Source organism: Nicotiana sylvestris, chromosome 10, assembly GCF_000393655.2.
Source record: "Nicotiana sylvestris chromosome 10, ASM39365v2, whole genome shotgun sequence".
In the NCBI taxonomy this organism is placed as follows: domain Eukaryota; kingdom Viridiplantae; phylum Streptophyta; class Magnoliopsida; order Solanales; family Solanaceae; genus Nicotiana; species Nicotiana sylvestris.
Genome location: NC_091066.1, coordinates 13,620,633 through 13,635,014, shown reverse-complemented (window position 1 = coordinate 13,635,014; position 14,382 = coordinate 13,620,633). Strand labels below are relative to the sequence as shown.

The window sequence follows — 14,382 nt, the reverse complement described above, 5'->3', positions numbered from 1 at the left end:
CCAATACCCATAACCCAATAATATTTTTTCGATGCGAGTATCGATTTTACCTGATATATGCCAGCCCTAAGTCTAGAGGGGTGAGTCTATTATCCACTTAATTTTGAATTGCCTTTGTTCTTTCTTGGTTATAAAAAATAAAATCTTTTTAAGTTTATAAAATCTATATTGAGTGGGTAAATTTGTCTTATGAAAGCTTCGTAAATCCCACATTTGCCCATTAATCATATCCAAATTACGAGAAACCCCACTATAAGATATTTTGAGAGTCTATTCCTTTCTTCGTGCAGAAGAAGAAATCCTAAATTTTAAGAGGTTTTATAAAAGGATTTACAGTTTCACTTCTTCTTCTTCTTCGTGTTCATCATTGAGAGTAATCGGCGATGGCCGCTTTAGAGTACTTAGATTCACTTCGAAATGCACATCCAGAGCTATCCGATTGGTACAATACGCTATCAGATCTGTACCAGCGCAAGCTCTGGCACCAGCTTTCTCTTAAGCTCGAACAATTCGTTGCCCTCGCCGTTTTTCAGGTCTGTTTTTTGAAATTTTATGGTAGAATTATCTCAAAATTTTGTCTAATATTAGTGGAATATATGTTATTATTGTTATATTTGGCATTTTGTAGTTGTGCGATGGGTTTAGGTTTGTAAAAGAATTAGGGTCTTTGCGGATTAATTTGTTTTTTTCTCTCGTGCTTGAATATATAGTGCACAGAACTTCTACTACTTTTTATTTCTATTCCCGTTCTGCATAATGTTGGCCTGAGATGAATTTAAATTGTAGAATCATGTTCAGTAAGGATTCATATAGATGGCCCCAATAGAATTCAGGTATACATGACTTGTATAAATAACAAAAACACAAGTTAAGAAATTAGAGCTTTGCTGGGGAAGTCTTGAGATAATTTTAACTAATTGATAAGCAGATCTAGGATTTAAACTGTATGGACTGTATGGGTTCAATATCTGAGTTTTTTAGCATTGCACCCATTATATTTTTAAAGTTATGGGTTATAGCTACAATTTGTTGCAATATTAATGAATTTTTACACATAAATTGTGCTCGCATCAAAAGTAATGGGTTCAGATGAACCCGGTACCATAAGGCTGGATACGCCCCTGTTGATAAGGCCTTCCATTAGCTCCATCCCTGAATTTGTTAATTTGTGTTTTGCTATTTAAACATGTCATGTGTACCTGAATACTATTGAGGATGGAACTAGTAAAACTATGTTGCATTAGATCTTCTCAGGAGCGGGTAATGCTCCAGAGTGCTGACTCTTTTGGAGCTTAGAGTGTAATATTCTGAACATATTTCTTGTTGTTCCCTTATTTTACTTTCAGGCAGGCGATGCACTGATACAGCTGTATCACAATTTCATCACTGATTTTGAGACAAAGATCAATCTTCTCAAGCTTGCACATTTTGCAGTCATTGTTTCCCGGCGGTATGCAGAGAAAGAAGCTGCTATAGGTTACCTTGAAGGAGTGATCGAGAAACTTCAAAATACTAAGGAGACACGCATAGAGGAGCCAATTCTATACATTAAGTTGCAGATTGCCCTATTTAAGCTTGAACAAGGGGATCAAAAAGATTGCAAGATTCTTTTAGAAGAGGGGAAAACTACACTTGACAGCATGACTGACATTGATCCCTCTGTTTATGCTAGCTATTATTGGGTTTCGTCTCAATACCATAAAGCTCGCCAGGAGTTCGCCGAGTTTTACAGAAGTGCTCTTCTTTATCTTGCATACACTTCTGTGGAATCTCTTTCTGAATCGTTTAAGCTGGTAATTGTTTCTCGGTTCTCATAATATTTGAAGACTGATCTAAGAATTTTTTGGTCATGGCTAGCTGTATTTATGACACCCATGCATACGTCTCCCTTGCTTCAATTTTCTTGGTGCTACAAATCTGCTTGCTAATCAGAAATCCTATAATTTGATTTTGGACTAAATATGGTGTTTTATCAGCTTTATCAACACGACTGTTTGAGATTCCAGTGGAAAGTTTGCTAGTTATTTCCTTGGCTAAATTAAGTTGATTATCTTGCTTAAAACATTAGATTAGCATCTTGCTTTTCTTCATAGATTCAGTTTAAGTTTAGATACTTTTTAGTGTTACCTTGGTTCTCCTTCATGGCTATGCTACTTGGTATTCAAGAGATAGGAGGAATCTTTGGCATGAACCTTTCTTTAATCCCCATCACGTTTGAAATTGCGTACTATGAGTCAACCACACATTAACAAGAAAAGAAAACATTAGACATGTCACATTACCAAAAATGAAAATATTGTCATTTTTACTCCAGCCTCCTCTCTGTGCTGCGTATCCTCGCATTTTCTTCGTGCTCTCTCTCTCTCTCTCTCTCTCTCTCATATATATATATATATATATATATATATATATATATATATATATATGTATATATATGTATATATGTATTCCATGTGATAAATGTTTTCACATTATGCTGTGTGCCAGTCTAGTTAGAGGTAGAGAGTATTGTTGGACGGAGCTGCCGGTGCTATCAGTGAGTTCCTTTAACATATACAGAATTTGAACTTCTGTATGGCAGTGGCAGCTCATGTTCATAGTTTGGTCCTTAAGTACAGTATTATTCACTAGGGTTTCTGAACCGATGGTCATCTGTTTTTTCCTTTTTACTTATTAACTCTTCAAAATTTGGGAGAAATGGTTGAAGATCCTTGGTTTTGGATTTATGATAAGTGTTTGGCAATCTATCTTGAGTCTTTAAAAGGTATTCCCATAATGCTTATTTGTCTTTTCTATCAGTTGATTGCATTAAGCTGGATTGCCTCTTGGTTTGTTATTGAGGGCCGTTCGTACTAGGTATTTAATTTCTGAGTAGAAATAATTCTTGGTTGTGGTGCCTTGCAACTTTAGTCTGTTAATGAAGGTACACCTCAAATTTTGTGATTGTCATATGTTTTATTGCTATTTAGTGCTAATTATTTCTCCTTTGACATGTAGGATTTGGCGTTTGATTTATCTCTGTCAGCTTTGCTGGGAGACAACATATACAACTTTGGTGAACTGCTTGCTCATCCAATTGTAAGTTTACACCATACATTTCCTTGTTTTTTTTGCTTTCCGTATGCTAGAGAGCCTAGAGTTCTGGGATTGGGAGTGTCCGGTAAAGCTCTTTCTTGAGGAAGTGGCTAAGTGACGACCCTTCTGGGAATTTGCTATTGGCGTCCTCTCCCGAGGACTTGAAAGTCCCAGAAGCTTTAACATGATGTCATCTGTGCTGGACTGGGAGTTCACATCTGCTGCTGAAAGTTTATTATCAGGGCTAATGCCAATGATACTGGTTGACAAGGTGCTTTGATCCATTAAACTGTGAATGGTTCATGTTTCTAGTCTGGTTAGACACTAGATTTCACCTAAGTCAAGGCAAAACCAGTAAACTGGTCTAAACCACAATGGACCTGCTTCAATGGCGCTTTCCAGTTCCTAGTTCTTGAGCTGGGTATTATTAAGAAATCACAGCTTGTGCGCTTATGTTTCTGTACTTTGCTTCCTCCTTCTGTCTTTTGCTATAAGGATTTCAAGCTTTCCCATTAAGGGATAAAAACTGTCTTATGGTATTAGCTAAAAAATTCAAGGGTAGTGTCATTTAGATGTCCTGTTCTGCCTGAAATGCGTCGTAGTTTGTGTCTTTGTGATACTTCTAAATGATATGTCGCTGGAAGATTTCCGGATAAATCATTAAAAGTCATTCTATTTCAATTTGCCTGCTGATTAATCTCTGCACCATCTTCTAGGAAGTTTAATGATAAAACTTGTGTCTTCTACTATTTTACTACTTTCAGTAGTTATTTATCATAATGTCTTCAAAAAGATTATCGTCTACCCTATTTGTACAGTGTTGGTTCTGGATATCTAACATGTTTTACCGTGTTGATCTCGAACATTCAAGGTCCTTATGGTAGAATTCTTTATTGTCAGAGGGTACTATGAATATTACATGTTCTGTGTGGATAAGGGACATAATATCTTCTCTCTTTTTTTCTTTTCTCCTTTTAGGGATAAGGGTAGGGAATGTCGTATATTGTCCTAGCTATCACTGGTTGTTCCTTACATCTCTCCTCTTCTCCATAAAGATCTTGTTTCTTCTCATTGGAATTTGGAACATCCAAGTTGGCTAATAGATAAACTATTTATCTTTTTTCTCTACTCCTTGAGTTTTCACATGAATGGGGTGGATTGAATCCCATAGTCCTACACCTACTCCAGAATTCCAGATACCTTAACCTCCTTTTGAAGAGCTTTGTGACTTTAAAAGCTGTCATATGAGGCAAAAGTGACACTATAGCTTTTCGCTAAACACTTATAACCGTCCATCCTGATAGTGAGCGCCTTGACTGACTTTTTTCTTATTTCCCTTCAAGTTATTGTAAAAGGGAAGATTTTCTTTTCTTCTTTTTATTTATTGTGGGAATTTAGTTAATTCAGTACCGAAAGACTGAAACCGTATGCAATAGGGTCAAAAGATGTCCAGATCAATTATCAAACCGAAAACAAACTATCAACTTAGGAGCGTTACTGTAAAATTGGCTAAGGAACTCAGAAAATTCCTTTTTGACTACTGTTTTTGACCACGGGAGCCATATAGCAGTCTTATGTTTGTGTGTTGATGATGTCATGTCGAATATAAGGAGACTTGTTTTAACTTGTTATAGGTAAATAGCCTCTTGGGGACCAAGGTTGAGTGGCTCTATCATATTCTTGAAGCATTCAACACCGGCGATTTGATTCATTACCAAGAATTGTGCCATGTCCATCAAGCTGCATTGAATGCTCAACCAGCATTAGTGCAGAACGAGAAAAAGCTTCTGGAGAAGATCAACATTCTCTGCTTGATGGAAATAATCTTCAGGTATTGTTATAGGAAGTTCTGCAGGAAATGAAAATATTCATCATATGTTGCCTGTTACCATGATTTGTGAATTTCTGGATTATGTATTTTGCATGCAGTCGCGCGGCAGAAGATAGAACTATCCCATTGAGTGTCATCGCAGAGCGCACAAAGTTGGGTGTGGAAGATGTTGAATATCTCCTCATGAAGAGCCTTTCTGTAAGTGGAACTCTTTGTAGTTAAATTAGAAGAGTTGCCTTTATATATTTTCGAGGGACAAGGGAATTTGGCTCTACCATCTATTCAAGGAAAAGAAAGAAATTAGATAGTTTTGTGAATTCTTCGCTTTCATGATGCACCTTCCCTTTCTATTTCATCCATCTTAGCTTCATAATCCTCTTTTATTTTAGCACAACGACCTTTGATCTTCCTTTTTTTTTTTTTGGTTTTGTGGATTAATGAAAATAAGAGGTGTGGTGAACATTACAGTCATTCTGATGTACTTTGCATATTCCACACCTGCAGTTCTGATGTTAGCTGTCTTCCCTTGGAGGTTTAGGAAAGCCTTTTTGTTTTTATTTTACTTACGACTGTTTTGATGTTATCCTACTGTAGGTGCATCTGATTGAGGGAATAATTGATCAAGTGGAGGGGACAATTCATGTCTCCTGGGTGCAACCAAGAGTTCTTGGAATCCCCCAAATCAAGTCATTGCGTGATCGGCTAGACAATTGGGTGGAGAAAGTTCACACTACTTTGCTATCAGTAGAGGCTGAAACTCCTGATTTAGTTGCATCATAAATCATAATCAAGCAGAGACGCTAGCGAAACTAAATCTAGTTTCTTGGGTTGTCATTGTCCCGATTTACGTAACAAATTCAATGATCTCAATGTGTTTTTAAGGGAAGCTGGTGCTTGTTATTGTATTTAATTTCGTCAGGTTCATAATGACATTCCTAGGGAAAACAAGGAGCCAAGTTGTGAAATGGCTGTACTTTACTACTTTAGATACTTAGATCTTTTATGCACTAGAATCTAAAAGAATCCAGTTTTTGATGGATGTTTTGCGTCCTTTGCTTTCTGGTTTTTGACCTATTCTTTTGTTTGCTACGTTCCCTGAACAGTTAATGAAGTGGACACGAACAACCTTTGTTGGACATGATTTCCTTGCGATTTGGTGGATTATAGCTCAATATAATACGTATAAAAAAGGGGCTGTCCGGTGTATTAAGCTTTCGCTATGTGCAGGGTTGGGGAAGGGCCGGACCATAGGGGTCTATTGTATGCAGTCTCCCTACATTTTTGCAAGAGGCTGTGAAAAACAGCCTAAATTCGTGACCTCCTGATCACATGTAATTTTACTAGTTACGCTTAGGCTCCCTTCCTCAATATTAATACGTATAATTTCATTAATTTTTTTCCACATGAACCTTATTTATTCGTTGTTGATATATCCATTCATAGATGTTAGGTATATTCTGTTGGCTGTTCCAAAGATGAGTTTGAGCATTTATGTGACGAAGCAACAACTGTTATTTTAGCAAAAATTGTACTACTGGTTAAAGCATCATACTCGTCGATATGTTTCAGTTTTCTCGTGTCAACTGATAACTCACTTTTGCAGAAGTCTGGAGGTGTACAAAGAAAATCGACAAACTGCACCAATCCGATAATTCAAGTCAAACCGAGAAAAAAAATTCGATTATGGTTTGGTTTGATTTGATTTGGTGTTGGAAAAAAAACCCGACCTTAATTGGTTTGGTTTGGTTTTAACTAAAGAAAGTCAAACCGAAACCAAACCAACCCGACATTACATATATAGAAATTTTAGATATATTTAATATATAAATATACTTATTGTGATGTAATTTATAAATATTTCTTAAAAGATTTCATAATTTTATCTTTTGAGGTATTATTTCAAGGTTGAACTTAGAACTTTTGAATGTTCCAATAAGTTTTATAGCCATTAACATTAGTAAATTGAATAGTGCTAACAAACGCCCAAACCAAAATCAAATCAATACTAATGCTAACAAAAGACATTCAATTCAATACTACGAACATATTGAATATTTATTTTTTGTTTTGCAATAATTTAGATAAAAATGCATAACCTATTTTTATTTTTTATTTAGCGTTTAGTCATGTAATTAATACTTCCTTATTAGTCTACTTATTTTAGCATGACTTAGTACTTTTAGAGGTCGTTTGGTACGTGGACAAAATAGTACTGGGATTATAACCCCGATACTAATTTATACCACATAAAAGATGGAATAATATAATCCCACAATTGATGGTATACATTGGGATAAGATGGGATAAGTGGAATAGGATTTGGGATTATGTTTATACCTTGTTTGGTTAGAGGTACAAATTTATCCCAGGATAAATTTATACCTCCAACCATACAAGATACAAATTTATCCCAGGATAAATTTATACCTCCAACCAAACAAGGTAAAAATTTAATCCCAACTCTTATCCCACCTAATACCTCATACCAAACGACCACTTAGATTATGTTTATTTTTATTATGGCTTTTTAATTAGCAATATTTATATTACATAATTTTATTGTCTTTGTTGTTGAATATTTTAGGATAATGTCATGACATATTTCATATTTTGTATTATTTTCTTGGAAAATACTTTATATAGTTGTATCTTACTATGACTAAAGAAATATTTTGAGCACTATTTATATGTTTTATTCTACAAAGATTTTACCGGGGAAAAAAATCGAAAAAATCCGAATAACTCGAAAACCCGAGAGTAAAAAACTCGAATTTTATTGGTTTGATTTGGTTTTTAGATTTAATAATCCGACACAATTGGTTTGGTTTGGTAATTGTAAAATCCGAACCAACCCGACCTATGTACACCCCTTATGCAGAACAATGTTTGGTCGCTTATTTGTTCACTGTAGAATCCTTGCTAATGACATATCAATGAAAAGAGTCATTTGAATAAATTAAAAATAATAATTTTAATCCATAACTAGTTGAGGTCTGCAGCGTAAAATTTTAATACATTCCCCTTTATTCGATCTCATTTCATTCCAACACTAAATTTGTCTTTATATTTAGAACTCCTTTAAACTAGAGATAACACACTTATACCTAATTTGACCACAAAAAGTTCATTAAACCGACTAGTTTGCCAGAATTGTATTAGTGTAGTTCAAAACTTTAAACTAAAGACAAAGGCTTAGTATTGAGGTAGTTTCTTCCACGTACTAATTCTCCATAAGAAGTGAGAATAATAATAATGAAAATAAGGTAGAAAAATATATTAACAAGTAAAATCATAATCTTAAATATAAGGCATGTTTCTTTAATACAAAAGATAAAAATAACTTGGTAGTATAAAATAACTTTACACGTTTGTGGCTATTAATTAAACTCGGAAAACGAAAAGAATAATTAACTTAAATAACTTCCCGCTCAACTGTTTAAACTAAAAATATCAAAAGATATATAATATATTAATAATTCATATATGATGTATATAACGTAGATAAGTAATTTATAATCTAAGTAAACAATGGGGCTATGGGCTATTTATGTAAAGATGATGATCAGTCGGTCCATGTTTGACCCGATTCTTCAAATATATAAATAGGCCGTTGCACCATTAGCCAAGTTTGTACGATTCGCATTGCAACCGTAGAGAGAAAGAGAAGAAAAATCAAAATCCCTTGAGAATCAACAGCAATGAAGCCAATGGTAGTGGACTTTTTAGCAGACATGGAAGAACAAGGATCTACAATGGCGATGGACGTTGACGAAGTGGACGCGCTCGACTTTTTCGGTGAAGGCCCACTCGCCGCCGAACACCTCCGTCTCGCCGACGCCGACTTCTTCAATTCCTTTCAGGATGATTTCGATGATTCCGACATTAACTGAATTTTCATCTCCAAAACAACAACAAATTGTATGTTCTGTTCCTATCCGTCTAGGGTTTACTCGTGCCCTTTTTCCTTCTCAATGATGGTATTTTGTACTTAATTTTCTGGAGGAATAAAACAAATTTTCGAACGTTGTAGAATTTTATCATAGTTTATATGCTTATTCGCGTCAATGTTTAGCTTTTGAGGGGCTGTTTTGGGCTTAGTGTTCTAATTTATGATCATGAAACAATATTTAGTTGGATGTTGAGTATTAGCTGATTATGAGTTGTGGAGCTGATTTTGGTATTTTTGTTTGGTTAATTGTTGATTTTAGAGTTCTGGAATTGGAATTGTTTTGATAAAATTTTATTCATTGATGCACGCCGTGGTTCTGAACCCTGGCACATTCAAAGTCTGGTATCTAAGTTGAAAGGAGCCATTATGCGTTGAGTTTCGAATCGTACGCCATTGGCCCGTGGGGATTTCTTGGTTATTAAAAAAGTAATAATTTTAATGATTTGGGAAGAATTGCCATATGCAAGCCATAGATTGAAGAGAAGCAAATCTACCCAAAAGATATGATTCTCTCCTAAGACGCTCAATCATTAATACTAATACTACAATAGGTATAGACTATCTTGAAATCCAGGCAGATCTAGCAAAAGATAGAATACAAAGTTGAAAATTTGTATAGGTTATATCAACTAGAAGACAAATGCTTATTAGAGGACTCTTAGCATATTATTGATATAACCACTAGTGTATACTAGAGAATCCCTAGTGTTGGATAATCCTCAAGTACGGAGTATTCAAATACTGTATTATGGATCCAGACAGAGCATTGTGATAATGAGGATTCATACTGTCGATTAACTTTGGATTGAGGTGTAGCTGCTCTTGTTGTTGGTGTGCTGGAAATTTGTGGTTGCCTTGTCGTTATTACAAATTTACCTATGTGCAAAACCTTGTTGGCCCAAATCTGGATAAAAAAGGAATTTTATGTAGGTTGATCGTGCTTGATAGTAGGATGAATCCTCTTGACATGGGTGGAATCACGATTAATGTAATCAACCCCAAGTAATTTGGAATTTAGGCATAGTCGATTGATTTTCATATTGTTACGTGGTGGTTGCCCAAATTTGTAATTCTGCGCTTCAGAATAACAATTGATACTTTTCGAGTGAGCTGCGTGATTCCATTCATTGTATTTCACTATTCCTCATAGAACTTAAGCTGTCAGCTTCTGTAGTATTGTTTTCTTGGAGAGTCAAATTGCTTACACCTAAGTTTAGGTTACTGCGTTCAAGCATTTCAAGCTTATGGAATACAGGGATAATACTCTGGGTGGCTTGATTCCACTTAGGCATCAGTGTTGGCTTAATTTAATATATCTCATTTGTACTTACCAAAAAATAAAATATACTATGTCATTTTGAAGCTTGTCTTTTTAGAGCCAATACTGTGCATTTTACCAAACATTGGAAGGTAAATCAATGACATAGGTATTGCAAGAACATATAAGCTTTTCAAAATGCTTTTATCTAGGTTATGTATTTGTTGGTTGTTCATGTATAGTCAGTGACAAGGAATGTTTGGTTTTGTATGAAAGATTGTAACTTTTGCTTTCCATTTCATGTTGGGAATATTTTATTTTACCCTTTCTTTCATAATGGTTGTGTTCTAGCCAGCTTGTGCGCGGACCTTGGCTGATCCACCGAGTACATGCTATCTGTTGGTATCTAGGGAATATTTTACCATTGGAAGTTTAGTACTTAAATGAATGTTTCCGATGACCAGTATCTTGTTTCTGTGGTTGCACGTCTGTTGCTTATTGACATTGTTGGTATTGATACTGATGTTATTTATGTAGAGCATGTGTTGGTACTTGACGCCTAAATTGGGCGCTATAGGACTTTCAGATCTTGATCTACAACCTTATGTTGATGTTAAATATTTGTGTTGGGATCCTTTGCAAATATGGATCTACAATCTTATGATGATGTTGATATTCGTGTTGTTTAAAGATGTATCACTTAGTGTCTAGGTGAATTTGATTTCTTACCAATGAGTTGGCTTTTCCAGAACATAGTGATTTTTTAAGTGGATAAGGGAGATGACTTGAAAACTGGGGCTGCCTTATTGATTGTAGAGGGTAGCTAAGAGGGGTTAATCTATTTAACTAGAGAAACAAGCAAACTGCACCATGTAGGCAGTGTTGCATAGTTGTGAGCAGACAATACGAATTTTTAACCATAGTCCTCGCCTCCTCGGTATAGACATGAGTCATACCAAAATATCAAAAAGCTTGAAAGTAGTCGACTGCAGAAATGGTTCAGTTACAATTTGATACTGGTGCAACAGATCCAACATCTGTACTTAAAATGTATCCGATAACTTCTCAAACTTCACCATCTATATATGGTCGTTTTTAAATTGAAATGTAATAGATTTAAATGAAGTTTATTTAGTATATTGTATCCTAAAAATGAACGCTTTAAAATAATATCCAATGTATCCACAAAGTCTTTGTTCACGACTTTTCTTGGATTCTACTCAATTTTTTGTTTTGGATTGTTTGCACTTTTGGTCATGCACGGGAAATGCAGGTGTCTTGTATATTCTCTTTGAGTTTTGATTCTACATGATTTTTTCGAGCAAGAAATTGTATTTTTCTGATTTAATCACGGAAAGAAAGAGTTCTTCACCCCCCCACCCCCACCCACCCAAAAAGAAAAAGGAGAGATGAAATTTATCATGAATAAATGTACTGTAAGGTTACAATCTTCAATAGACAAACAAGAAAGCTCATTGTAAAAACAACAAAGGAGTTTCCTATTTTACATGGAGTTGAGATTGCAATTATTATTTTTTTCAACCGAAGATCAATCGTTTCGATTTGGTAAAACAGAGCTGATTCCAATTATGCCTTCCTTTGTCATATAGATCCAAGTAAATTATTTGTGGTAAAGACAGCTTTGTTCTTAGCACGAGATATTTAGGTTATACCTTTTTTTTTTTTTTTTTTTTTTTTTTTTTGAAATGTTTGCACTTTTGGTCTTGCACGGGGATGCACATTTTCTACGTATCCTCTTTGAGTTTTTCTGCCTTATGTGGAATTGAAATATTACAATTATTATTTTGTCGGATTGGAGGTCAATCACTTGTATTTGATTATCCAAATATTGAATCGACCGTCAAAAGATTTGTGTACATCATCTTTGAGTTTTTTCTACCTTATGCAAAATTGAGATTGCAATCAATTATATTACCATTGGAGTTCTATCTTTTCTAATTTGGTTACCTAAATGTTGAATTGGTCGTCAACCGATTTTTGAAGGCCAAACAACCAATTGTGTCTTCCTCAAGCCAGTTTGTGTCATATAATTCAAATAAATTATATTTAATAGCAATACCTTTGTTCTTAGCACGAGTTTTTTAGGTTGTATTCTAATTTTTTATTGGGAAATGTTTGCATTTTTGGTATTGCACGGCGCTTCTTTGAATATTTTTCTACCTTATGTGACATTTAGATTGCAATTATTATTTTATTGATTAGAAGTCAATCTTTTTTTTGATTACCCATATGTTGAATCGATCGTCAAGCAAGCAGTTGTGCCTTCCTCAAGCCATCGTATGTCATATAAAAGGATTAGTGGCCGTGAAAGAAAGGAAAATATAGACAAAGAAGATAAAGAAAAGGAGTGTTATCACTTATCATTTTTAGCCCGCGCCAGAAACTATTTATATTGTTTAGTCAAAAGTGTATAAAATTTATATAATTTTTGTATATATATACAAAAATTATACATTTTTTGCCATTATTTTCAGAGAGACAATATAGTGTCATTTTTCCAAAAAGAAATAGGAGAAAATTAGAACAAAGAGCTATTAAAGATAGTTTCAGACACTCTAAATCGAAAAATTTCAAGCCGACTGATCTGGAAAGGCTTGAGAAACTGGACTAAAAATTTGAGAACCTTGAAAGATATTTGGAATTTTCATAAAGCACTATCTTTTAGTGGTAATTAGCTATCTATAGATACCATTTGCTATACTACGGATTGTAGATACGTTTTCTGTTGTTATAAGATGTATTAGATGTATATAAGCTACTGTATGCGACTGTATTCATGGCGTGAAACATGGGATTACAGCTGGATAGATTATTGTATTCGATTGTATTCACGGCGTGAAATAGGGGATTACAGCGTTTTTAAATGGAAAGTGAAACAATTAACATAATAGACTCCTAATATAACTCAACAAACTCAATTATAACACACAAAATTTGTATTTCCAGTTATAAAAAAGATTCTCAACCGAAAATACCCCAAAAACATAGCAATCTTCAGAGAAATTATATAATACATCTGAATGCATAAATTATATATTAATTAAAAAAAACATATGAATATATTCATGGCATATAGTGAGACACTGAATACAATGAAATACATAGAATACAGCGAGATACATTGAAATACAATGAAAAAAAAAAGATAGTGAATACAATGAAATACATGGAATACAACGAGATACATTGAATTACAATAAGAAAAAAAAGACAATGAATACAATGAAAGCCAGATGTTTTGGCTGTCGGAGGATTCTCGATCTACGAGCAAGGAAGGCTCTGAAGTGCGTTTGAATAGTACGCGCTGCAACATTGCGTAGGGACTAACGAGAACGATGAGAACTAGAAGAGGTACGGCAGAGGGAAGATTCTAAGACAGCGATCCGACAGAGAAGAGATGTAACAATGCGTTGATTTTGCTGTTCTGGTATTTTGTTGACTTGATGATTTGCTTCTTGAAAATATTGATGATTTTGGTTAAGGGGTTGGCATTGGCATTGAGTAGGAGGGTTGTAGGGTGGTGGGGGTGGGTTAGATGGGAAACACAGAGAAGAATTTTGAGATTGAGCATCGTGTTTTCAGGGAATGAGGGAAGAGAATGACATGTATCAAAGTAGAGAGAGAAATAAAATAGTATAACTGAATAGCGTATTTAGTGGCTTAGGGGTAGGAGATAACCAAAATTAGATATTTTTCTACAAACATTAAAAGATATATAAAATATAATTTTTTAAATGATATTTATTTAAAATAAATAAGATGTTAACCTTTGCTAGGTAAAAATTCCTTAAAAAACAGTTCAAAAAGAAAATCGAGATTGGTGCAGAAGATCCGAAATTTGTACTTGAAATAATTGTAATAAGTTCTTCGACATCACCATCTAGTTGGTTGCGTCTTTAAACAAAAACTTCAATATAATATATTCAAATAAAGTTTTATCATGTTTTTTTCTTAATAAAGAAATGTCGTAAGAAATATTTTTTTTTTAAAATAGTAAAGCTTATTGTAGTTTATTATCTACATGTATTTTCCTCCAATATATATTACACCCTTAAATATCATTCTTCTTAGCACGCCCTTTTCAGATTGTAGGAGTATTCTAGAAGAAAAAAAAAAGTGATAAGATATTAAAAGGGAATGAAATAAAACAGGATAACAATTAAACACATATGGGTTAACATAATTTGCGCAATGGCAAACAAAGATAGCCACAAAAAGGCATATCAATAGCAGCAAAACAAGCATATC

At 34.3% G+C, this 14,382-nt stretch overlaps 1 protein-coding gene across 1 annotated transcript; it reads left to right on the top strand.

Annotated features, from left to right (window-relative positions):
* Window positions 1–249: 249 nt before the first annotated feature.
* LOC104216355 (26S proteasome non-ATPase regulatory subunit 13 homolog B) lies at window positions 250–5,945 on the top strand. Its single transcript, XM_009766375.2, has 6 exons — window positions 250–533; window positions 1,347–1,793; window positions 2,998–3,078; window positions 4,710–4,906; window positions 5,005–5,104; window positions 5,501–5,945. Exons 1-6 carry the CDS (start codon window positions 384–386, stop codon window positions 5,684–5,686), a joined length of 1,161 nt encoding a protein of 386 aa, XP_009764677.1. The 5' UTR covers window positions 250–383; the 3' UTR covers window positions 5,687–5,945.
* Window positions 5,946–14,382: the final 8,437 nt, after the last annotated feature.